Source organism: Pristis pectinata, chromosome 5, assembly GCF_009764475.1.
Source record: "Pristis pectinata isolate sPriPec2 chromosome 5, sPriPec2.1.pri, whole genome shotgun sequence".
NCBI classification, from domain to species: domain Eukaryota; kingdom Metazoa; phylum Chordata; class Chondrichthyes; order Rhinopristiformes; family Pristidae; genus Pristis; species Pristis pectinata.
Genome location: NC_067409.1, coordinates 5,200,823 through 5,226,058, shown reverse-complemented (window position 1 = coordinate 5,226,058; position 25,236 = coordinate 5,200,823). Strand labels below are relative to the sequence as shown.

Genomic DNA, 25,236 nt, shown 5'->3' with positions numbered 1-25,236 from the left:
GAAAAAGATTCACATTGATGTTACCGGGACTGGAGAGCTTGAATCGTAAGGGGAGACTGGACAGGCTGGGACTGTTTTCCCTGGAGCGTAGGAGGCTGAGGGGTGACCTTATAGATGTTTATAAAATCATGAGGGGCATAGATAAGGTGGATGGTCACATTCTTTTCCCCAGGGTAGGGGAGTCTAAAACTAGAGGGCATAGGTTTAAGATGAGAGGAGGCAGAAGAAATTCTACAGATGCTGGAATCTGGAGCAATACACAAAAAGCCTCCATGGATGTTGCCTGACCTGCTGACTTCCTCCAGCACTTTTTGTGTATTGTTTAAAATGAGAGGGGAAGGATTTAAGACAAGACAAGATCTCTTTATTAGTCACATGTACATCGAAACACACAGTGAAATGCATCTTTTGCGTAGAGTGTTCTGGGGGCAGCCCGCAAGTGTCGCCACGCTTCTGGCACCAACATAGCACGCCCACAACTTCCTAACCCGTACGTCTTTGGAATGTGGGAGGAAACCGGAGCACCCGGAGGAAACCCACGCAGGGACCTGAGGGGCAACTTTTTCCGCATGGCACTGGGGACATACTTAGTGCTGTGCTCCAGGCTCACACTGTCAGTTAATGCTCAGGATACCTTATTTCTGAGCTTTTGGCCGCGTCTGCCTTCCTTGTCGCTGAGACGGCGACTTGTGATTGCTGGAACTCTGCTGCCCTCCTCTGGTCTGCATTGCCCCGAGCTTTTGGTGACTGCTCCCAACCCATGTATAATGTCTGTATTGTTTCAACTTTCACAACCTCTGCCTATCACAAAACACTTCTCAGGTTATGGAACGCTTTTGAAGTGTGATTGCTGTTGTAGGACCAAAATGGAGTGCCTTCTATTGCACAAAATTTTCTCTTCTCTAAAAATCCCTCCAGTATCTACAAGTCTGCAGAGTGAGGAAATCTTCTGAATGTTCGGGAAGCTGGGCCCATCCAGGACAATGCAGTCCACTTGATTGGCACCCCATCAACCACCTTAAACATTCCTTCCCTCCATTGCACTGGCTCACCACCGCCTTCTTCAGGGCAATTAAGGATAAAATGGACCCTTGACCTCACAATCTACCTTGTTATGACCTTGCACCTCATTGTCTGCCTGCACTGCACTTTCTCTGTAGCTGTTACACTTTATTCTGTATTCTGTCACTGTTTTACCTTGTACTCCCTCTAAACCTTTCCTATCCATGTACCCGTCGAAGTGACTGTTAAATGTTATAATTGCACCTGTCTCAGCCATTTCATTTCATTTAGCTGGTCCCTAATGGGCTTCCAGTCTAGTGTCTTGCATTCACTACAATGTGGCCTCCTCTACAATGAAGAAACCAATGTTCAACTGTCCACGTTCTTCACTTATACATTGATTCTGATGACTTGCAGCATATATCCCAGGGGCCTGGTATCACTCAGGGCTGAATGAATTCCAATGAAACAACATCAGGTTTCTGTACTTCCATAAATTTCAATTTTTCCAAGTCCCTTCCACCTGTGTTCAAATCCACAGGAGTCCCAGTCACCCATCACCCCAACTCGTGTTCACTCCTGGTCCAGATTTCTCATCCCTAAACTCGATGGCCTCAATAGGTTCACCAGCTCCCCGTCTCTCTGATCTCCTCCAGCCACATCCCTCAGGTTTACCTGCCCTCTTCCCATTCAGGACTCTTGAAGCAGACTATTGTTTAACTGGACAGAGAGAGAGAAAAAGAGAGAGAGAGAGAGGGGGGGGGAGAGAGAGAGAGAGCACAGAATATTATTAAACAGGAGCAAGGTGGCAGAATGTTGTGGTAAAGAGGAATCTAAGTGTCTTTGTACATGAAACACATTCAGGCTCAGCAAGTTGGGAAGAAAAATGGAACGTTGGCCTATATGGCAAAGGAAATGGGGAGTGTTATTGAATGTGAGACCTTGGATACATAGAAACATAGAAAGCCTACAGCACAATTCAGGACCTTCGGCCCACAAAGCTGTGCCGAACATGTCCCTACCTTAGAAATTACTACGCTTACCCATAGCCCTCTATTTTTCTCAGCTCCATGTACCTATCCAAAAGTCTCTTAAAAGACCCTATCGTATCCGCCTCCACCACCGTTGCTGGCAGCCCATTCCATGCACTCACCACTCTCTGAGTAAAAAACTTACCCCTGACATCTCCTCTATACCTACTCCCCAGCACCTTAAACCTGTGTCCTCTCGTGACAACCATTTCAGCCCTGGGAAAAAGCCTCTGACTATTCACATGATCAATGCCTCTCATCATCTTATACACCTCCATCAGGTAACATTAAGATGGACTCTAGACCTCACAAACCACCTTGCACCTTATTGTCTACCTGCACTGCACTTTTTCCGTAACTGTAACATTTAACGCTGCATTCTGTTATCGTTTTCCCTTGTATTACCTCAATGCACTGTGTAATGAATGATCTGTATGGCTGGCATGCAAAACAAAGTTTTTTCACTGTACCTGGGTACACGTGACAATAACAAACCAATTAACTAATGTAATGAGTGATGTGGTACCAAAAGTACGAAGTAGTGACATAGGGGACTGCAGATGCTGGAATCTGGAGCAAAAGACGAACTGCTGGAGGAACATGGTGGGTCAGTAGCATCTGTGGATGCAAAGGAACGGTCAATGTTTTGGGTCGAGACCCTGCATCAGGACTGGTGCAGCGTCTTGACCCAAAATGACAACTACTACCATAGCTGTTCCTCCAGTGGTTTTTTTTTCTAAAGTACAAAATAGTGCAGTTCTCTATTTTTATTCTCATTAATATATAATAATGTGGCTGCTGATGTAAGCAAATACCACCTAAAGGTATGAAATATTTGGTGACCTGATTTGCACTTGGTCTTCAACATCACTGTAGTGAATTGACAGTTATGTTGTTGGGATTGCTGCCTATTGTGTGGGTCATCAAATTCTCAAGGATAATACGCTCATTTTATTGAACCTTTTGCTTTTTTAACCCAACCACATAACCAGAATTTGGAAAATAATGGAATGCTTTAAGCAACATCCTCTTGAAGCATCACCACTCTCTGAATAAAAAACTTACCCCTGACATCTCCCCTTTACCTACTCCCCAGCACCTTAAACCTATGTCCTCTTGGGGCAACCATTTCAGCCCTGGGGAAAAGCCTCTGACTACCTACCCGATCAATGCCTCATCTTATATACCTCTATCAGGTTCCCCCCTCATCCTCCGTCGCTCCAAGGAGAAAAGGCCAAGTTCCCTCAACCTGCTTTCATAAGGCATGCTCCGCAATCCAGGCAGCATCCTTGCAGATCTCCTCTGCACCCTTTCTATGACTTCCACATCCTTCCCGTAGTGAGGTGACCAGAACTGAGCACAGTACTCCAAGTGGGGTCTGACCAGGGTCCTATACAGCTGTAACAATACCTCTCGGCTCCTAAAGTACAAGTACATAGTTCCCTGAAAGTGGTGACACGGGTAGACAGAGTGGTGAAGAAGGCATATGGTATGCTTACCTTCATTGGCTGAGGAATTAAGTATAGGAGTTGGGATGTCATGTTATAGTTGTACAAGTTATTGGTTTGGCTGCACTTGGAGTATTGTGTGCAGTTCTGGTTGCCATGCTATAGGAAGGATGTAATTAAGCAGAAAAGATTCATAAGGTTACCACCAGGACTGGAGGGTTTGAGTTAAAAGAAGAGATGGGATAGGCTGGGACTGTTTTTCCTGGAGTGGAGGAGACTGAGGGGTGAGGTATATCGTGAGGGGCATAGATTGGGTAAATAGTCATAGTTCTTTTCCCAGGGTAGAGGTGTCCAAAACTAGAGGCTATAGGTTTAAGGTGAGAAGGGAAAGATTTAAAAGGAACCTGAAGAGAGGTTTATCATGCAGAGGGTGATGGGTACATGGAACAAGCTGCCAGAGGAAGTGGTAAAGGTGGGTACAATTACAATGCTTAAAGGACATTTGGACAGGTGCATGGTATCGGTATTGGTTTATTATTGTCACTTGTACCAAGGTACAGTGAAAAACTTGTCTTGCATACCGATCGTACAGGTCAATTCATTACACAACGCAGTTACATTGGGTTAGTACAGAGTGCATTCATGTAGTACAGGTAAAAACAATAACAGTACAGTAAAGTGTCACAGTTACAGAGGAAGCGCAGTGCAGGTAGACAATAAGGTGCAAGGTCACAACAAGGTAGATCATCAGGTCAGAGTCCATCTCATCATATAAGGGAACCATTCAATATGGGCCAAATACCAGCAAATGGGATTAGTGTAGATGGACATCTTGGTCAGCATGGATAAGTTGGGCCGAAGGCCCCGTTTCCATGCTGTTTAACTCTATGTCTCTATGAGATGAAAATAAGAGTGGATTCTGACTGTTGGTGACACCACACCTGGAGTAATGCAGACAGCCTTGGGCTTCTTATACTTGGAGTCAGTTCACAAGGGGATGAAGAGTTGTTTTGTGAGGAACAATTGAGCAGGTTAGGCCTATAGTTGAGTTCAGGAAAATGAGCGGTAATATTATCGAAACATGAAAGGTTCTGAGGGAGGGGTGGGGAGAACAAAAAACGCATTGTTTCAGATGAAGGGGTCGCTCATTCAAGATTGAGATAAGGAGGAATTCCTTCCCTCAGAGGGTAGTGACTCTTTGGAGTTCTCTTCCCCAGAGAGCCACAGAGTCAGTGAATATACTTAAGGCCACAATGGGCAGAGTTTTGGTTTCTAGGACAGCCAAGCATTACAGGGAACAGGGAGGGAGGGGAAGCTGAGGACAGGGATCAGATCAGCTGGCTCAAGGGCTGAATGGCCATCCTCTCTGCAACTTGAACAAATTGGTTTTGTCTCTTTCCCAGTTTGGACGAAGGGCCCTGGACCTGAAGCATTAACTCTGTTTGTCTCTCCACAGATGCTGCCCGTACCTGCTGAGGATCCCACAACATAATTTCACATTTCAAGCAGCTGCAGTTTTTCATAGAACATAGAACAGTACAGCACAATACAGGCCCTTCGGCCCACGATGTTGCGCCGACCTTTAAACCTCGCCTAAGACTATCTAACCCCTTCCTCCCACATATCCCTCTAGTTTAAATTCCTCCATGTGCTTATCCAGTAATCTCTTGAATTTGACCAACGTACCTGCCTCCACCACCGCCCCAGGCAGCGCATTCTGTGCCCCAACCACTCTCTGGGTAAAAAACCTCCCTCTGATATCTCCCTTGAACTTCCCACCCATTACTTTAAAGCCATGCCCTCTTGTATTGAGCATTGGTGCCCTGGGAAAGAGGTGCTGGCTGTCCACTCTATCTATTCCTCTTAATATTTTGTACACCTCTATCATGTCTCCTCTCATCCTCCTTCTCTCCAAAGAGTAAAGCCCGAGCTCCCTTAGTCTCTCCTCATAATGCATACTCTCCAAACCAGGCAGCATCCTGGTAAATCTCCTCTGCACCCTTTCCAACGCTTCCACATCCTTCCTATAATGAGGCGACCAGAACTGGACACAGTACTCTAAGTGTGGTCTAACCTGAGTTCTGTAGAGCTGCAGAGTTTTGTTTTGACTCTCAACATCACACTGTTCCACTGCCTGTAAAACGCAATGTGAATAGACCGTCCTTTTGTGAAATGTACTTACAGTGACAGGTGGGCCAGGGGCGAATCCAGCGCCGCTCTGTGGGGAGGGGGAACAATTCTCCTTGGGACCAAAGGACTGCGTTCTAGGCTTCCGGTCGGACCATTGTTGCTGGAGGACTCGTTCCCGCGCGGCGCCCTAGCAACCGGGACGGAGCGAGAGGGAAGGGGGCGGGGCTAATCGGGAGGCCCGACGGGGATGACGTAGGGAAAGGGGCGGGGCTGATGTGTGCGGGGGGGGGAAGGGCGGGGCTTGAATGGGGGGCTGTTGCCGGGGGCGGGGGCTTGGCCCAGGGGGCGGAGCTTGGGCCGAGGGGGCGGGGACGGCCCAGGGGGCGGAGCTTGGGCCGGGGGCGGGGACTTGGCCCAGGGGACGGTGATTGGGCCGGGGGGCGGTGCTTGGGCCGGGAGGCGGTGCTTGGGCCGAGGGGGCGGGGACGGCCCAGGGGGCGGAGCTTGGGCCGGGGGCGGGGACTTGGCCCAGGGGACGGTGATTGGGCCGGGGGGCGGTGCTTGGGCCGGGAGGCGGTGCTTGGGCCGGGAGGCGGGGACGCCCGGGGGGCGGAGCTTGGCCCAGGGGGCGGTGCTTGGGCCGGGAGGCGGGGACGCCCGGGGGGCGGTGCTTGGCCCAGGGGGCGGTGCTTGGGCCGGGAGGCGGGGACGCCCGGGGGGCGGTGCTTGGCCCAGGGGGCGGTGCTTGGGCCGGGAGACGGTGATTGGGCCGGGAGGCGGTGCTTGGGCCGGGAGGCGGGGACGCCAGGGGGGCGGAGCTTGGCCCAGGGGGCGGTGCTTGGGCCGGGAGGCGGGGACGCCCGGGGGGCGGAGCTTGGGCCAGGGGGCGGGGCGGGCCCGGGGACAGAGGTCGGGGCCATGGTGATGGCGCTGCTGGTGAGGACGGGCGGCCGTGTTTTGCGGCCTGGTCCCTGCCGGTGGGTGAGTTACACCCAGGGCCAGAGCCCGGAGCCGCGCATCCGCGAGTACTTCTACTACATCGACCACCAGGGCCAGGTAAACTACGGGGGGTAAATGCTGACAATAACCACCCAGGGAGGGGTAAATGCTGATATAACCATCCGGGGAGGGGTAAATGCTGATATAACCATCCGGGGAGGGGTAAATGCTGACATAAACACCCGGGGAGGGGTAAATGCTGATATAACCATCCGGGGAGGGGTAAATGCTGACATAAACACCCGGGGAGGGGTAAATGCTGGCATAAACACCCGGGGAGGGGTAAATGCTGACATAACCATCCGGGGAGGGGGTGAATGCTGACATAAACACCTGGGGAGGGGTAAATGCTGATATAACCATCCGGGGAGGGGTAAATGCTGGCATAAACACCCGGGGAGGGGTAACCGCTGACATAACCACCCGGGGAGGGGTAAATGCTGACATAAACACCCGGGGAGGGGTAAATGCTGACATAAACACCCGGGGAGGGGGTGAATGCTGGCATAAACACCCGGGGAGGGGTAAATGCTGATATAACCACCCGGGGAGGGGTAAATGCTGACGTAACCACCCGGGGAGGGGTAAATGCTGATATAACCATCCGGGGAGGGGTAAATGCTGATGTAACCACCCGGGGAGGGGTAAATGCTGACATAAACACCCGGGGAGGGGGTGAATGCTGGCATAAACACCCGGGGAGGGGTAAATGCTGACGATAAATGCCGAAAGTGGGGGGAATAATAAACCCATACCAATAATACTGCAATAAACACCCGGGGGTGAACACTGTAATATACACGGGGGGGGGTGGGATAAATACGCCATAAGCACTAGATGGGTAAAGACTGTCATATACACCTGGATTGGAGGGTATGAGATATAATGAGAGGTTGGACAAACTTGGATTGTTTTCTTTGGAGCATTGGATTCCTGCAAAACCCTAACCTGACCTGAAAAACCCCAAACACTACCTCAGACTCAGAGGGGGGTAAATCAACACACACAGAGGGGGCAGGTGAATACCACCGCACTGCACTTTCTCTGTAGCTGTGACACTTTACTCTGTACTGTTATTGTTTTTACCCGTACTACATCAATGCACTCTGTACTAACTCAATGTAACTGCACTGTGTAATGAATTGACCTGTACGATCGGTTTGTAAGACAAGCTTTTCACTGTATGTCGGTACAAGTGACAATAATACCAATACCATAAACACCTGGGTGAGGCTATGTACAGACCACAATAAATAGCTGCGGGGAGTTTGGGTATGAACACAATAAATATTTGGGAATGGGGCAGGGATAAGTACGGGGGTCAGTACTGAGCAACAGGGTGAGGCAAGGTAAATTCCGCTGTAAACACTTGGGATTGGGGGGAAAATACGGCAAATACCCTGGGGAGAGGGTGGGTAAATTCTACAAAGTAACATAAGGAGAACCGTGTTCACATAAACTTAAATGAATATAAATTATACATAACTTACACGCCAAAATAAACATAATGACATGACTGCAATTTGAGGAAAGAAATATAGTCTGAGGTAGTGTTTGGGTTGTTCAGGTCAGGTTGGGGTTTTGCAGGAATCTGATGCTCCAAAGAAAACAATCCAAGTTTGTCCAACCTCTCATTATACCTCATACCCTCCAATCCAGGCAACATCCTGATGAACCCCTTCTGCACCCTCTCCAAAGCATCCATATCCTTCCTGTAATGCGGTGACCAGAACTACACACAATACTCCAAAAGTGGTCCAACCAAAGTTTTATACATCTGCGACGTGACTTCCCAACTTTCATACTCAATGCCCCAACCATTCAAGGCAAGTATGCTGAAAACCTTCTTTACCACCCTATCTACTTGTGTTGCCACTTTCTATGGTCTTGCACCCCTAGATCCCTCTGTACCTCAGTGCTCCTAAAAGCCCTGCCATTTATTGTTATATTTTCTCCTGCGTTTTACCTCCTGCATCACTTGACACTTGTCTGGATTAAACTCCATCTGCCATTTCTCTGCCTAATTCCAACCAATTTATATCCTGCTTATCCTGTGATAACCTTCCTCACTATCCACAACTCCACCAAGTTTTGTGTCATCTGCAAACTTACTAATCAGACTGCCTATATTTTCATCCAAATCATTAATATATGTTACACATCACAGATCCCAGCACTGACCTTTATGGAACACTACTGGTCACAGACCTCCAATTAGAAAAATACCTCTTCACCACTATCCTCTGTCTTCACTGTGGATCCCATGTGACTTAACCTTCTGGACCAGCCTACTTTTAGGTGGTCTTCTGTTAGGAGGTGAGAGTGGGAACCGTTAGGGGAGAGGTGAATGGCAGCTGGAGCCAGAACCAGATAAGAACGTTTTATCATTAGAAAGGAGGGGGTAATTGGATTTGGTATTGGTTTATTATTGTAACTTGTACCGAGGTACAGTGAAAAGCTTGTCTTGCAAACCGATCATACAGGTCAATTCATTACACAGTGCAGTTACATTGAGTTAGTACCGAGTCTATTGATGTAGTACAGGTAAAAACAATAACAGTACAGAGTAAAGTGTCACAGCTACAGAGAAAGTGCAGTGCAATAAAGTGCAAGGTCACAACAAGGTAGATCGTGAGGTCAGAGTCCATCTCATTGTAGAAGGGAGCCATTCAATAGTCTTATCACAGTGGGGTAGAAGCTGTCCTTAAGTCTGGTGGTACATGCCCTCAGGCTCCTGGATCTTCTACCCGATGGAAGAGGAGAGAAGAGAGAATGTCCCGGGCAGTGGGGTCTTTGATTATGCTGGCTGCTTCACCAAGACAACGAGAGGTAAAGACAGAGAGGTAAAGCTTTAGCAGATTTAAAGGTAGTGAGAAGTATCCCAGACTTTTATATGGTATATTTATAACAAATCCAAAAACATTGCTGAAAGAGGAAGGGAGGATGGTTTGCCCTTGGTGAGGAACTCCCCCATGCATTTTGTAGATGCTACCAGCCTGTAACCACAATGGGCCAATGGAGGAGAGAGTGAATGTCTAGGGTGGTGCACCATTCCAACAGCCTCCCAGGGCTCTCTTGAATTTTGTCACCATCTTCCTCACTTTTTACTGTGCTTCCAAGTTTTTGGTCGTCAAAATTATTCCCTGTACCTACGTTATTAACATATATCAGAAAGTACTATTCCTGCTGCTGAACCCTGGGCAACTTAATGCTGATTGCTGGATGTTCTGTGGAAGGTTCAAGGGAGCAGCTGGTCTTATCACCAGCTCTTCCCTCTGTTCTTATCTAACAGGACTCCCAAATTCCTCCCTTGTGGAATAGAAGATCGTGTTTACTTTCTGAAGCTTTTATTTTGAGAAGTATGATTCAGAGAAGTCTGCTGATAGACAAGTGTGATGAGCCAGACATGTCTGTAAGTGTCCATTAATGGCAAAACTGTCACAAAAACAGGGAAGGCTGTCCAAGCAAGTTGTCACCAGGGTTTGCAAGTGGGATAATAGCTTGCAACTCTTCTGTGACTATCGTAAAGATTATATCTGTAGTTATAGAATCATAGAACAGTACAGCACAATAAAGGCCCTTTGGCCCACAATGTTGTGCCGACCTTTAAACCTCACCTAAGACTATCTAACCCCTTCCTCCCACATATCCCTCTTAAATTCCTCCATATGCTTATCTAGCAATCTCTTGAATTTGACCATTGTACCTGCCTCCACCACACCCCAGGCAGCGCATTCCATGCCCCAACCACTCTCTGGATAAAAAAACCTCCCTCTGATATCTCCCTTGAACTTCCCACCCATTACCTTAAAGCCATGCCCTCTTGTATTGAGCATTGGTGCCCTGGGAAAGAGGCGCTGGCTGTCCACTCTATTCCTCTTAATATTTTGCATACCTCTATCATGTCTCCCCTCATCCTCCTTCTCTCCAAAGAGTAAAGCCCGAGCTCCCTCAGTCTCTCCTCATAATGCATAATCTCTAAACCAGGCAACATCCTGATAAATCTCCTCTGCACCCTTTCCAACGCTTCTACACCCTTCCTATAATGAGGTGACCAGAACTGGACACAGTACTCCAAGTGTGGTCTAAGCCGAGTTCTGTAGAGCTGCATCATTACCTTGCATCATCATCTCTAGGTATAATATCATCGTTAAAAATTTTTCACGTTGGTTTGCTGGACTGTGGAATATCTTTCCCAGTTGTTTAATGGCAGAGATTGTTGCATCCTTTCAGGGAAAATTTAACAAATGTTGAAAAACAGAAGAGATGCAAAAAGGAGATGGGGGAGTTGGATTAGTTTGGAGCTGTTCTAGAAAATAACTGTCAGGAATAGTATGGGCCAAGTGGCCTCATGTATTGGGGTTCTATGGTTTGAAATAGAAGGTACTGGTAAACATTGAAGTGATGTATGTTTGAAAATATTAATGTTGAAGAGAAGTAGCCGAGATAGATGGTTCATCAAGTCCAGTTTATTGTCCTGTGCACAAGTAAGGTGAGGTACAGGTAACACTTTGTTCTGCATTCTGTTATTGTTTTACCCTGTACTACCTCAATGCACTGTGTAATGAACTGATCTGTACGATCAGTATACAAGACAAGTTTTTCACTGTACCTCGGTACAAGTGACAATAATAAACCAATTTACAATGAAAAATTTGCTTGCAGCAGCATCATAGGCATTGGTATTGGTTTATTATTGTCACTTGTACCGAGGTACAGTGAAAAACTTGTCTTGCATACCGATCGTACAGGTCAATTCATTACACAGTGCAGTTACATTGAGTTAGTACAGAGTGCATTGAACTAGTACAGGTAAAAACAATAATAGTACAGAGTAAAGTGTAAAAGAACATTACTAGTAATAGTTAGTGACATAGAGCTTAAATTTAAAAGTGTAGAACGATTATGGTAAAGGTAATGAGTAGATCTGTAGAGAGCAGCTTGCAACGAGTCGCCATGCTCCGGCGCCATCTTAGCTCCATAAGTAGATTCAAATGAAAATTGGAAACCGGTTTGTTCTAGGTTAACTAATCTCTTCCAAGACCAGGAAGGAGAAAATCATCCAGCTTTCCTGCTCCTGAGATGGTTCCCACTGGATCTCAGATGAAGTTCCTCCTGCCAGTTTAAACTATTACTGCATGGCTGAAACTACCCAGAATAAAGGTGTGGATGTGTGGTTTCAGGCACTGGCACTAGAGGAGGCTGTGGTGCTATAGCCACAAGGAGCAGGACACTGTCATGATTCACAGTGGGCACCGCTGAGTTAATCATAACCACCACACGATCAAAGGTTTGCACTCTATTTCTCAGGCTTCTTGTTTTACTGATGCAAGGTTTTGACCCGAAACATTGACAAATTTTTCCCCTGCAGATGCTGCTCGATCCACTGAGTTTGTTGCTTCTTGTTTAACACTGTGGGTTAGAGGCATCCTTCAGTTTCATGAATATGTCGTGATACTGCTCAATAAGGATGTATTCTGAAAATAGTACAGATAAAGTGCATGCAGCACTCTAGCTAGGAGAAAGTATCGTCCAACTCTTGCTGTTTTCAGTCCTGCCCCGTAGTGTAGCGGTTAGCGTAACGCCATTACAGTGCCAGCAACTGGGGTTCAATTCCGGCTGCTGTCTGTAAGGAGTTTGTACGTTCTCCCCGTGACTGCATGGGTTTCCTCCGGGTGCTCCGGTTTCCTCCCACATTCCAAAGACGTACGGGTTAGGAAGTTGTGGACATGCTATGTTGGCGCCGGAAGCGTGGCGACACTTGTGGGCTGCCCCCAGAACACTCTACACAAAAGATGCATTTCACTGTGTGTTTCGATGCACATGTGACTAATAAAGAAATCTTATTTCTCATCTTCCCTTGTACCTCCTGATGAGAGAGGGAGTAGAAGATTTGGGATTAGTTTGGGATCAGGCTTGCAGTTGTTGGCATAGACGTGGTGTGCCAAATGGCCTCCTTTCAAACTGCAGAAATCAGCAACAAAAAGCTGCTAATTTGAGCCAATGATTAGTCATGGTCATGGACAGCATGGGAACTGTGAGCTGCAGGACTCTGTGACTGGCACTTAACAATGAAACCAGGCAAAGGGGACCATTAATAAGACTTTTCACAAAAGCAAAATACTGTGGACTTTGGAAATCTGTAATAAATAATGAAAACAAAGTAATTCAGGCGTCTGTAGAGGGTGAAACACAATTGATGCTTCAGATCCATGTTCTTTCCTTAGAAAATGGAACTTTATTCAATAACAATCCCATAACAAGGTATTTGTCACGTTGTTACCAACAGGGTCTGAATTCTCTTTTCCCTCAGAGGGTAGTGAATCTCTGCAATTCTCTGCCCCCAAGGGTGGTGGAAGCTAGATCATTGGATATATTTAAGGTGGAGATAGATAAGTATTTGAAAGATCAAGGAATTGAGGGCTCTGGGGAACTGGCACAGGAGAGTAGATGAGGCCAGAATAGATCAGCCATAGTCTGTGGGGCAGGCATGAAGATCCTGGTGACCTACACCTCCTGTTTTCTCATGTTCTTGTCTTTCTATCAGTTGTTCAAGATGACATTGAACACCAAGATACACTGAACATAGGGAGAATAAAATGGGATTAGTGTAGGATTAGTATAGATTTGTGCTTGATGGTCGGCGCAGTCTCATGGGCTGAAGGACCTGTACCTGTGCTGTATGATTCCATGACTGTCTGCATTCACTAAAGAGCATCAGACGAGGTGCACTTCACTTCCTTGGGATGATCCATAGCACTTTCTGTTAATTAAGTACTTCAAAAATGAAGTAATTATTCTCGTCTCATTGTTGCTGGTCTCCCTTCACCTTTACTTCCCACTATCTAGTGATCCAGGAGTCATAACAATGAAACATAATATAGGAATCAGGTATTGTAATCTTTTACAAGCCTTTAGTGCCTTTCTCAACATCAGGTAGCAGTCTGATTTTGGCTCAGGGGAGATGAAGCCAATTATAAGAGTTATATAGCACAGAAACAGGCCCTTCAGCCCAACTCGTCCCTGCTGGCCAAGTTGCCTACCTGAATAGTCCCATTTGCCTGCGTTTGTCCCATATCCTTCTAAACCTTTCCTGTCCATGTACCTGTCTAAATGCCTTTTCGATGTTGTTATTGTACCTGCCTCAACCACTTCTTCTGGCAGCTCGTTCCAGAAACTGTGTGTTTCGATGCACATGTGACTAATAAAGAAATCCACCACCCACCACCCTCTGTGTGGAAAACATGCCTCTCAGTTCCCCTTTAGATTTTTCCCCTCTCACCTTAAATCTATGGTCTCTAATTTTAGACTCCTCTACCCCGGGGGAAACGATTGTGACCATTCACCTCATCTATGCCTGTCATGATTTTATAAACCTCTGTAATGTCACCCCTCTACGCTCCAGGGAAAACAGTCCCAGGTTATCCAGTCTCCCCTTACAAATCAGTCCTATAATATCGTCATGAATCTCTTCTGCCCCCTTCCAGCTTAATGAAAGGGTGATTCAAGTTGATTGTTTTCTTACGTAGAACAGTGCAGCACAGGAACAGGCCCTTCGGCCCACGATGTTGTGTCGAACCAATTAAACTAGTATTGGGATTGGTTTATTATTGTCACATGTACTGAGATACAGTGAAAAACTTGCCTTGGATACCATTCATACAGATCAATTCATAACACAGTGCATTGAGGTGGTACAAGGTAAAACAATAACAATGCAGAATAAAGTGTAACAGCTACAGAGAAAGTGCAGCGCAGGCAGACAATAAAGTGTAAGGCCATAACGAGGTAGACTGTGAGGTCAAGAGTCCATCTTATCGTACTACAGAACCGTTCAATAGTCTTATAACAGCGGGATAGAAGCTGTCCTTGAGACTGGTGGTACGTGCTTTCAGGCTTTTGTATCTTCTGCCCGATGGGAGAGGGGAGAAGAGAGAATGTCCAGGGTGGGTGGGGTCTTTGATTATGCTAGCTGCTTTACCAAGACAGCGAGGTGTAGACAGAGTCCATGGAGGGGAGGCTTGTTTTCGTGATGTGCTGAGCTGTGTCCACAAATCTCTGCAGTTTCTTAGTAATTAAATGCCTAACTAAGCTAATCCCTTCTGCCTACATAATACCCATATCCCTCCATTCCCTGCACTGTCTGCTTAACCACCTTCATACACCAAGCCCTGGGGTGAAGGGCTCGATGTGTGAAGAAGGTCGAGCAGGCTGGGCCTATGCTCACTGGAGACCTGATAGAAGTTCATAAAATTATGAGATAGGGTAGACAGTCAGAATCTTTTTCCCAGGGTAGAAATGTCAAATACTAGAGGACATGCATTTAAGGTGAGAGGAGGAAAGTTTGAAAGGGGATGTGCAGGGCAAGTTTTTTTACACGGAGAGTGATGGGGCTGAGGAAGGCGAAAACAGTAATAAATCAAAGACAGCATGCAGTAAAGAGGACAGGAAGGACAGGCAGGTGATGGGGGCAAATTTGCAACCAGTGGGATGAGTTGCAGTCCAATAGAGTTGCAGTGCAATCAAAGCAAAAAGTACCAAATACTGGACTTAAAGTATTATACTTAAATGCACGCCACATAAGAACTAAGGTGGATGATCTTGAAATGCAGCTACAGATTGGCAGGTATGATGTTGTGGCCATCACTGAGACGTGGCTAAAGGATGGATGTCTTTGGGAGCTGAACGTCCAAGGATACACGGTGTATCGGAAGGATAGGCAGGTAGGCAGAGGGGGTGGTGTGGCTTTGCTGGTAAGAAATAATATTAAATCCTTAGAAAGAAGTGACATAGGATCGGAAGGTGTAGAATCTTTATGGGTTGAGTTAAGGAATCGCAGGTGGGTGCCTGGAATGCGCTGCCAGGGGTGGTGGTAGAGGCAGATATGATAGAGACGTTTAAGAGGCTGTTAGACACATAAATGTGCAGGGAAGGGAGGGATGTGGATCATGTACCGTCAGAAGACATTTAGTTTAATTTGGCATCGTGTTCAGCACAGACGTGGTGGGCAGAAGGGCCTGTTCTTGTGCTGTACTATGTTTTATGCGTTTAGAACAATGAGAGGTGATCTTTCTGAAATGTGTAAGATTCTGAGGAGGATTGATAGAGGGGATGCTAAGAGGTGGTTTGCCCTTGTGACGTTTATAGAACTAGAGGGTGTAGTTTCAGATCAATTTCAGATTGAGATGAGGATTTTCTTCTCTCAGAGGACTGTGAATCTTTGGGATTCTCCACCCCAGGGAACTGTGGAGGCTGAGTCACTGAAGGTGGAGAATGACAGAGAAGTAAACCAAAGGGAGTCAAGAGGTACAGGGCAAGAGTGGGGCAGTGGTGCTGAAGCCAAGGTTGTATCAACCATGATCCAACTGAATGGTGGAACAAGCTTGAAGGAACAACTGGCCTATCTCTCCTGTTCCTTATAATGTTTACAGTGAATTTCAATCTATTTCATAACTGTAAAATATTAATATCTGTTTAAAATTGGATTTAATCTCAAAGGTTTTGCTTTCTGTATCTGGCTTCAACACCTCAAGATTCAACAACAGCTTCTTCCCCACTGCCAGGTTCTTGAACCGACTTCAAAAACCCGAATGCTACCTCAGACTTTTTTTCTCCCTCAATCTTGCACTAATGTCGTTCTGTTTATTTTGCACAGATGTAAGTGATGTACAATTTATGTTAATTTAAGTTTATGTCAACTTATATTTGCCCTCACATTGTAATGTACTAAGCTGCTGCTTCAAAAAAGCTCATTTTCATGGCACTTATACCCTGGGTGTGTATGCCTGTGACACCAATGAACTTCAGGTTTCTCTAAGCCTCTGTATTTTCTTACCTGGACAAATGCCACAGGCGTGACCTCTGACTCTCTCCAGTTGGCCGTGTAACCTGTCACTCTCCTTGGTGAGGGCATGTCTGCCAACACTCCCCACCTTCTCACATTGCATGGATTAACCTGTTTCAACATCTTGTGTCTATGTTTATTGGAACGTTTTAAGTAAGCCTCCTTTTTAAAATCAGATTTATTACCACTGACTTACATGATGTGAAATTTGTTGCTTTGCAGCAAATTGCAGTGCAAAGACATAAAATTATTTTAAATTTCAAAAATAAATAGTGCAAAAAAAGAATAACGATGTAGTGTTCATGGGTTCATGGACCGTTCAGAAATCTGATGGCAGAGGGGAAGAAGCTGTTTCTGAATCATTGAGTGTGGGTCTTCAGGCCCCTGTACCTCCTCCCCGATGGTAGTAACGAGAAGAGGGAATATCCCGGATGCTGAGGGTCCTTAGTGATGGATGCTTCCTTCTTGAGGCACAGCCTCTAGGAGATGTCCTCAGTGGTGGGGAGGGTTGTACCCGTGATGGAGCTGGCTGAGTCCACAGCCCTCTGCAGCCTCTTGCGATCCTGCACATTGGAGCCTCCATTCCAGGCTGTGATACAACCAGTCAGAATGCTCTCCACTGTACATCTATAGAAATTTGCAAGAGTCTTTGGTGACATACTGAATCTCCTCAAATTCCTAACGAAATAGAGCTGCTGGCGTGCCTTCTACGTGATTGCATCAATGTGTTGGGGCCAGGATAGATCCTGCAGCAATAGTCTGATCGAGTGGATGACTTTAATCTAATCTGCAATTCTGAAAGCTTCACCATTTGGATTTATTGAGCTAAATTTAACAATCCCATCAATAAGGCAAGGAACCAATCAGAAATCCCAACTCCCACCCCAGAACAATCAGCCAAATTTCCTAAAATGCGCAAATACTTTACTGAACTACTGTGATTTTTGTGACTCTCCTCAACACTTACCGGTGTGACCAAGTTAATGGCCATCTGGGCAAATATCTCCTTGTATGGCTGAGCATTATATTTCATCAGCTGTGCAGAGCAGTGGACCTTTTAACCAGACCAGAGGTAAGTATATATGTACATTATGTTTCTAAGATGCCTAAACTGATGGGACTGCAATAATCCCCACCTGCAAAATACATTGACAACTGGCTAAGCCTAGTCCCAGGCTTGCTATCTGTCACGGCCTTGAATTCCTGTGGCTTTCTCTGACATTCACAAACATTGAAAATTAGAATTACTATGAAGGAGTCTGCTGAACTTTAACAGGATAATTCCAGTGATGTGGGACTTCAGTTACATCAATAACTTGGAGAAGTTGGAGTTGTTCTTCTTGGATGGAGGAAGTTGAGAAAAGATCTGAAAGAGGTATCTAAAACCAAGAAGTGTCTGGACAGAATGAATAAATGTTCCCGTTGGCAGAAGAGTCAAGGACTTGGGGATAGAGAAAGAAGGAAAAATTATATGTGGGGAAAAAATGTACACTGTGCATATTTGGAATCTGGAGGGCACTTCCAGAGGATGCAGTGGAGCCGGGTTAACTGTGGCATTCCAAAAGGAACAGAATAAGTGCTTCAAATGATAAACATGCAGGACCATAATGAGGAGGATCAGCTGAATTGCTCTTCTGTAGAATCAGCACAGACTCGATAGGTGGAATGGCCCCTTTTGTACTGTCAGTATGAAGAGTTTTTGGGTTGCAGGGAATCTGTTTGAATGTGGAGGATCTTGGGGACCCGTTTCAATTCCGGCCACTGTCTGTATGGAGTTTGTACGTTCTCCCCGTGTCTGCATGGGTTTCCTCCGGGTGCTCCGGTTTCCTCCCACATTCCAAAGACGTACAGGTTAGGAGCTGTGGGCATGCTATGTTGGCGCCGGAAGAGTGGCGACACTTGCGGGCTGCCCCCAGCACGTTCTCAGTAATGCAAAAAGACACATTTCACTGTGTGTTTTGATATACGTGTGACTAATAAATAAATATCTCTCCAAATATGTCGGGCGAACTGTTGTGTGTATGCTGATGTTAAGTTGGCATAGGTTATGTGAGATATGGAGGTGACTTCCTGTATTTTGTCTTGCAGCTCTTCCTTGATGACACTAAGGTGAAAAATTTCATCACTTGCTTTAAAGGTTAGTGTTTCCCTGCTCAGAGTCAGCTGACCCTACCTGACACCTGAATCAGTGCAACAGAAAGAAAAGTTGTACCATAGGTTTGAAAACATGAACAGATATATTAAGAGTTCACACACTTACTGAAGTAGATCAAGAGTCCTATGATCTGAAGGATCTGCTAATATATGTTATGCAATGATTAACCTGTTGCGATTAAATTATAAACAGTGCAGGTCACATGGAGATGCACAGTATGCTCTTGAAAGCAAAAGATAGACCCTGGCAGTATCTGATCCAATACTGGTACAACTACTGTTCAGATTTATTTTAAGTTTAAATGATGCTCAGAAAATCTGTCAATAAGTCTACTACCTATTTCCTGAGGATGTGCCAGTGTTGTGAACATAACTACCTCCTTATAGCAGGGAACTTATATTCTGACTAAAAAAAGTCCATATCAGGAAGAAAGTTCATGACTATGCTCCTATTTTCACTTTGGAAGAATAGGTGATTTCTAGAATAACTCAGAGCATAAATATGTTAAACGTAAAGAAATTTCCCCTCTTTCTCAAATTTTACAAAACAAATTTGACAATATCTCATTTCAGAATAAATTGTGTTGGTAAATTGGTTTATTATTGTCACGTGTACTGAGGTACAGTGAAAAACCTGTTTTGCATGCCATCCATACAGATCATTTCATTACACAGTGCACTGAGGTAGTACAAGGGAAAACAATAACAGAGTGCAGAATAAAGTGTAACAGCTACAGAAAAAAAGTGCAGTGCAGGCAGACAATAAGGTGCAAGGCCATAACGAGGTAGATTGTGAGGTCAAAAGTCCATCATCGTCCAAGAGGTCCATTCAATAGTCTTATAACAGCAGGACAGAAACTGTCACAGAGTTCTACAGCACGGAAAAAGGTCCTTTGGCCCATACGTATCCATGCCGACCAAGATGTATATTCAAGCTAATCCCATTTCCCAGCACTTGACCCATATCCCTCTAAACTCTTTGTCATCCATATACCTGTCCACATACCTTAAATATGTCTAATGTACCTGCCTCACCCACTTCCTCTGGCAGCTGGTTCCATATATCTACCACACACTGTTAAAAAAAGTTGCCCCTCAGGTTCTTATTAAACCTTTCACCTCTAACCTTAAAACAATGTCTTCTAGTTTCAACTCCCCAATCCTGAAAAAAGACTGCTCACCCTATCTATGTCCCTCATGATGTTATGTATGTCCCTGAGTCTGGTGATATGTGTCTTTAGGCTTTGTATCTTCTGCCTGATGGGAGGGGGGAGAAGAGAGAATGTCCATTGCCCACTGTCAGAAGCCCACGGATCTTCTTTCTTTACAGGCCAGGACTGTTGAGTGCAATCTCTCTCCCAAACCTCTGGAGAAATGTATGGCTGTCATTAACCTTCCTCTGATAATGTCTCTTAGAATCAGGAATCCAAATAGGAAGCAAGAGTGTAAATATTTCAGAGGTTGTTCTGACAAATGTTCAGTCACTGTTGCATAAAATATAAAATGTAACTGTTGTCCTGAGTCTCATGTTTATAAGGAATTAAAAATGTTGAATATTGCCAGCAGGATTATGGAATAAAACTCCATTAACCCAGCCTCACCCATGTTAGCCTGCCTCCACCATAACTCCAGCCTTAGAAAGACACCAGTACCTCATCACTGCTGGCAATCAATCACAGTCTAATCTGAGAGTGCTAAAATGCAGGGTTTCGACCTGAAACGTCGACAATTCCTTTCCTCCCACAGATGCTGCTCGACCCGCTGAGTTCCTCCAGCAGATTGTTTGTTGCTGCGGATTGTAGCATCTGCACGATAGTCATTCTTCTGTAATTGTAACTGAAGTACAGTGTCGCCATGCATCGAGTTGCTCACGCAAATGGATCAAATTACAGCAGAGAAAATGAGTCTTTTGCTCCTGCATCTCTGCCCCACATCAGCCTGCTCTATATTCATCCTCAGCCTTTCTCCCTCATGTAGTTCCCCAACATCCTTAAATGGAGTCAGAGAGCATGGAGGCTGAAGAAATTTGGTTTGTCCCCTTTGACTCTCAGCAACTTTTACCGATGCACCATAGAAAGCATCCTATCTGGATGTATCATGGCTTGGTACGGCAACTGCTCTGCCCAGGACTGCAAGAAACTGCAGAGACTTGTGGACACAGCTCAGTGCATCACGGACACCAGCCTCCCCTCCTTGGACTCTGTCTTTACCTCTCGGTGAAGCAGCCGGCATAATCAAAGACCCAACCCACCCAGGACACTCTCTCTTCTCTCCTCTTCCATCGGGTAGAAGATACAGGAGCCTGAGGACACGTACCACCAGACTTAAAGACAGCTTGTACCCCACTGTGATAAGACTATTGAACGATTCCCTTATACAATGAGATGGACTCAGACCTCACGATCCACCTTGTTGTGACCTTGCACCTTATTGCACTGCACTTTCTCTGTAGCTGTGACACTTTACTCTGTACTGTTATTGTTTTTACCTGTACTACCTCAATGCACTCTGTACCACCTCAATGTAACTGCACTGTGTAATGAATTGACCTGTACAATCGGTTTGTAAGACAAGTTTTTCATGGTACCTCAGTACAAGTGACAATAATATACCAATACCAAGAACTTGCCCCTCAGGTTCCCACTAAATCTCTCCCCTCTCACCTTAAATACATCAGCTTCAGTTCCAAGTAGAGAGGTTTCTCCTCAGTTCCCCATTGCATTTATTGATGGCTGAATTAAATGAGTTACTTTATTATGGCAATGGTTACATGGTGGAAAGTCTGGCTGTCTGTCGCTTGAGCCCCATTCACTTAAACTTCTCTCTCTGTTGGTCGTCAGATAAACAGTTTCTGGTTTTCTTCTTCAAGCAACTCAGGAAGAATGCCACGGGGCGCTACCAGGAATTTCCCTACCTCTCTCCCTGCGGGAGGGAGCGGAATTTTGTTCGCTGCGAAGACCTGCCGATTGTCTACACCCACCTGATCAAAGGCGAGGGTGCTGAGGGAGAGCTCCTGTCCTACTGTGGCGGGGGCAACAGCCTGGCAGTGAGGTTCGAACCTGAGAGGTTGTTCATGCCAGTGAACGGGAGAGTGTATCATCCGGCCCCAGAGAGGATGGGGGGTGTGGGACTGGTCAAGTCATCCCTGGCCTTTGAGCTCAGTGGCCACTTTGAATATGCTGGTAGTGGCCCAGAGAGTGGGCCGCCATCCCATTTCCACTGGAACGGGCAGCGGCACACGTTGACCAATGAACTCGCAGCCTGCATTCAGAATGAAGAGCCCACTTAGAAGCATCTGCCCAGGGAGGTTACAGTCAGCTGATTGTAAGATTGGAAACGTATCGTTAATTTTTAGTTTCGTACAGCACGGAAACAGGCCCTTCGGCCCAACATATCCCTGCTGACCAAAATCCCTGTCTGATCTCGTCCCATTCGCCCGCGTTTGGCCTACATCCTTCTAAACCTTTCCTATCCACGTACCTGTCCAAGTGTCATTTAAATGTTATTGTACCTGCCTCAACCACTTCCTCTGGCAGTTCGTTCCATATACCCACCACCCTCTGCATGAAGAAGTTGCCCCTCAGGTCCCCTTCAAACCTTTCCCCTCTCCCCTGAAACCCATTCCTTCTTGTTTTAGACTCCCCTACCCTGGGAAAAAGACTATCAATCCTATTCATGCCCCTCAAGGCTTTATCAACCTCGATAAGGTCACCGTTCAGCCTCCTTCGCTCCGGAGAGAACAGTTGCAGACTATCCAATTTTCTTTACAATATTTCTATTAATTCCGCAAAGAAAATACAGAGTACATGAATCAAAAAGGTAAAGGTACTACTAAATACATTATGTTAAATCATACTTGAAATCACAATACTCTATATTAATAATCATATGATAATTAATTAATAACAAATACATTGGAATAATTTTATTATTAAAAAAATCTAACCCCACTACCAAGACCAAAGCTGTTTAATAAAGAAAAAGGACAAGGAAAAACCCTTGACACATGGCGATATCGGCCAATATCTGCATTTTAGCCATCAAATCAAAGGTTTTGAAAATAATTCAAAAAAAGGTCCCCACAGACTTTTGAGTCTAAGTTAGATTCAGAAATTGAACAGCGGATCTTCTCTAAATTTAGGTATGACATAACATCCCGTAACCATTGAGCATGAGTAGGCAGAGTGACTTCCTTCCATTTAAGCAACACAGCTCTCCTGGCTATAAGAGAAATAAAAGCCAGAATGTGCAGGTCAGAAGCCTCCAAAGTTATATATTTTTCTCCAACAGATAATGCAGTAAAACACTATCCAATTTTCTGTCCTGTCACCTCCCACCTCACCCCACCCTACCCAATAAAAGGCGCGGTCATTTGGTAACAAACCAAGCTGCTGCCCATGCCTATTGGGAAATAATGCGTCCCTACATGCGAACCCCGCTCTCCCAGCAGAGGATCCTGCTCCCCGCTGATGTCAATGTGTTGACAGCTGACGCTCGCTTTCTAATTCCAACTGTCCCCTAAGTGCCACAAACGGGCCAGACAAAAATGAAATCACGCCCCGCTTCCACTGAACTACGGCACGCGTCAGCCGAAGAGTGGTTACTTAGTCAACCTTCTTCCCTCGTCCCTTCCCTCTCCAAGGGTTAAATATTCGTGGAACTTCTCATATCATTTCTCACGGGAGGAAACCAGATCCAGATTTGGTCTCACTACAGCCCTGCAGAAGGATACTGCATCCGTCTGCTGTGTTTGCACTTGGGACCATTGCCTTTCAGAAAATGGAAATCCACAAGTTTTGTTGGATTCCCTGTTCTCCTTTATGACCCTGCAAAGCCCCTATCAACACCACAGCAGTGTCAGAACCTTGTTCTCTGGTGTGAATTGGATGTATTACACATTGGTGAGTTTGTGGCGGTGCAACCACAGAATAGGCAGCAATCCCTGCACGCTCTGGAGAACGTCTACCACATGATGTGACCTGATTGCCCACATCAAGCCATCCTCATCATCTCCAAACACTTCGCCTCATTGTTGATTGCAGGACCCCCAACATTTAGAGTTGCAGTGATCCAGACCGAGTCTACCAGCACTAATTTCAGCTGCAAACATTACTCCGAAGGGACAGTTCCAACTCACTGTGGATTTATTTTGTCTGGCAGCTGTGTTTTCACTCCTGTCACTGATTGACTTCAGTCCCTGAAGATGATCATTCAAGCATTCAGCAGACGGGAGATGAAAGTATTTTCTCACAGTAGCTGTCTGTTCAGACAGCCCTGGTTAGTGCTTCATTGGTGCAATAAAGGAAATCATTTTAATATTGAATGCAACACTAATTTGTTTATTCAGTGATGCAGAAGGAGAATATTTGCATAAAAGATTTATGTTAAATAGCAGTTAAGTAACAAAGCTGCAGCTGGAGCAGGGCTTGTCTTTGTGCTTCTATTCTAAAGCAAAGTTAGGAGGAATCAGAATCATTGTCACTGACTTACATGGCGTGAAATTTGTTTTGCGGCAGCAGTGCAAAGACAAAATGACTGAATTACAAAAATAAATAAATAGTGCAAAAATAAAGGAAGAACGAGGTAGTGTTCATGGGTTCATGGACCGTTCCGAAATCTGATGGCGGAGGGGAAGAAGCTGTTCCTGAATCATTCAGTGTGGGTCTTCAGGCTCCTGTGCCTTCTCCCCGATGGTAGCAGCGAGAAGAGGGCATGTCCCAGATGGTGAGGATCCTCAGTGATGGATGCTGCCTTCTCGAACCAATTTGCCACCTCTACAATTTAGAATTAAGGTTGGCTTAACCTCCGGACCCCACACCAGTGGGAGGTCTCCTCAACCCCTGGCTGCAGCTGGACTTTACGATTTCTCCCTTGACTTGGTCAGAGGTTGAAGTTTCTAGAAATGTAGTGGGAACACCACTGGAGCAAGTCCGTCTCTGGAACCTGGCAAGGCAAAAGAACAGCGCAAAGCACATCATTGACCACAGTGCAGAAGGTGTGACTCCCTACACCCCAACACCACAGGGGACTGGTCCAACTCTCCACACCCCAACACCACAGGGGACTGGTCACATTCCCAACACCACAGGGACTGGTCCCATTCCCCACACCCCAACACCACAGGGACTGGTCCCATTTCCCACACCGCAACACCACAGGGACTGGTCCCACACCCCAACAACACCACAGGGACTGGTCCCACACCCCAACAACACAGGGGACTGGTCCCATTCCCCACACCCCAACACCACAGGGGACTGGTCACATTCCCAACACCACAGAGACTGGTCCCATTCCCCACACCCCAACACCACAGGGACTGGTCCCATTCCCCACACCGCAACACCACAGGGACTGGTCCCACACCCCAACAACACCACAGGGACTGGTCCCACACCCCAACAACACCACAAGGACTGGTCCCACACCCCAACAACACAGGCGACTGGTCCCATTCCCCACACCCCAACACCACAGGGGACTGGTCACATTCCCAACACCACAGGGACTGGTCCCATTCCCCACACCCCAACACCACAGGGACTGGTCCCACACCCCAACAACACAGGGGACTGGTCACATTCCCAACACCACAGAGACTGGTCCCATTCCCCACACCCCAACACCA

At 46.1% G+C, this 25,236-nt stretch overlaps 2 protein-coding genes across 3 annotated transcripts; one reads left to right on the top strand and one right to left on the bottom strand.

Moving 5' to 3' along the window:
- Positions 1 to 5,745: 5,745 nt before the first annotated feature.
- On the bottom strand, positions 5,746 to 6,531 carry LOC127570488 (proline-rich protein 2-like). Its single transcript, XM_052016117.1, has one exon. It carries the CDS (start codon positions 6,529 to 6,531, stop codon positions 5,746 to 5,748), a length of 786 nt encoding a protein of 261 aa, XP_051872077.1.
- Positions 6,493 to 24,769, top strand: c5h8orf82 (chromosome 5 C8orf82 homolog). 2 transcript variants are annotated; one of them, XM_052017014.1, is made up of 3 exons: positions 6,493 to 6,667; positions 18,543 to 18,591; positions 21,449 to 24,767. In XM_052017014.1, exons 1-3 carry the CDS (start codon positions 6,530 to 6,532, stop codon positions 21,895 to 21,897), a joined length of 636 nt encoding a protein of 211 aa, XP_051872974.1. In that variant the 5' UTR covers positions 6,493 to 6,529; the 3' UTR covers positions 21,898 to 24,767. The 2 variants fall into 2 exon arrangements, with proteins under 2 accessions (XP_051872974.1, XP_051872975.1); XM_052017015.1 differs by lacking the exon at positions 6,493 to 6,667 and adding an exon at positions 8,313 to 8,436 and having other exon boundaries at positions 21,449 to 24,769.
- Positions 24,770 to 25,236: the final 467 nt, after the last annotated feature.

Bases quoted from the DNA above. Each gene is read 5' to 3' on its own strand.
- c5h8orf82 (XM_052017014.1), top strand. From the start codon at position 6,530: ATGGTGATGGCGCTGCTGGTGAGGACGGGCGGCCGTGTTTTGCGGCCT. The intron at 6,668-18,542 runs GTAAACTACGGG...TTTGTCTTGCAG, and splicing joins ACATCGACCACCAGGGCCAG to CTCTTCCTTGATGACACTAA. The intron at 18,592-21,448 runs GTTAGTGTTTCC...GTTGGTCGTCAG, and splicing joins TTTCATCACTTGCTTTAAAG to ATAAACAGTTTCTGGTTTTC.
- LOC127570488 (XM_052016117.1), bottom strand. From the start codon at position 6,531: ATGGCCCCGACCTCTGTCCCCGGGCCCGCCCCGCCCCCTGGCCCAAGC.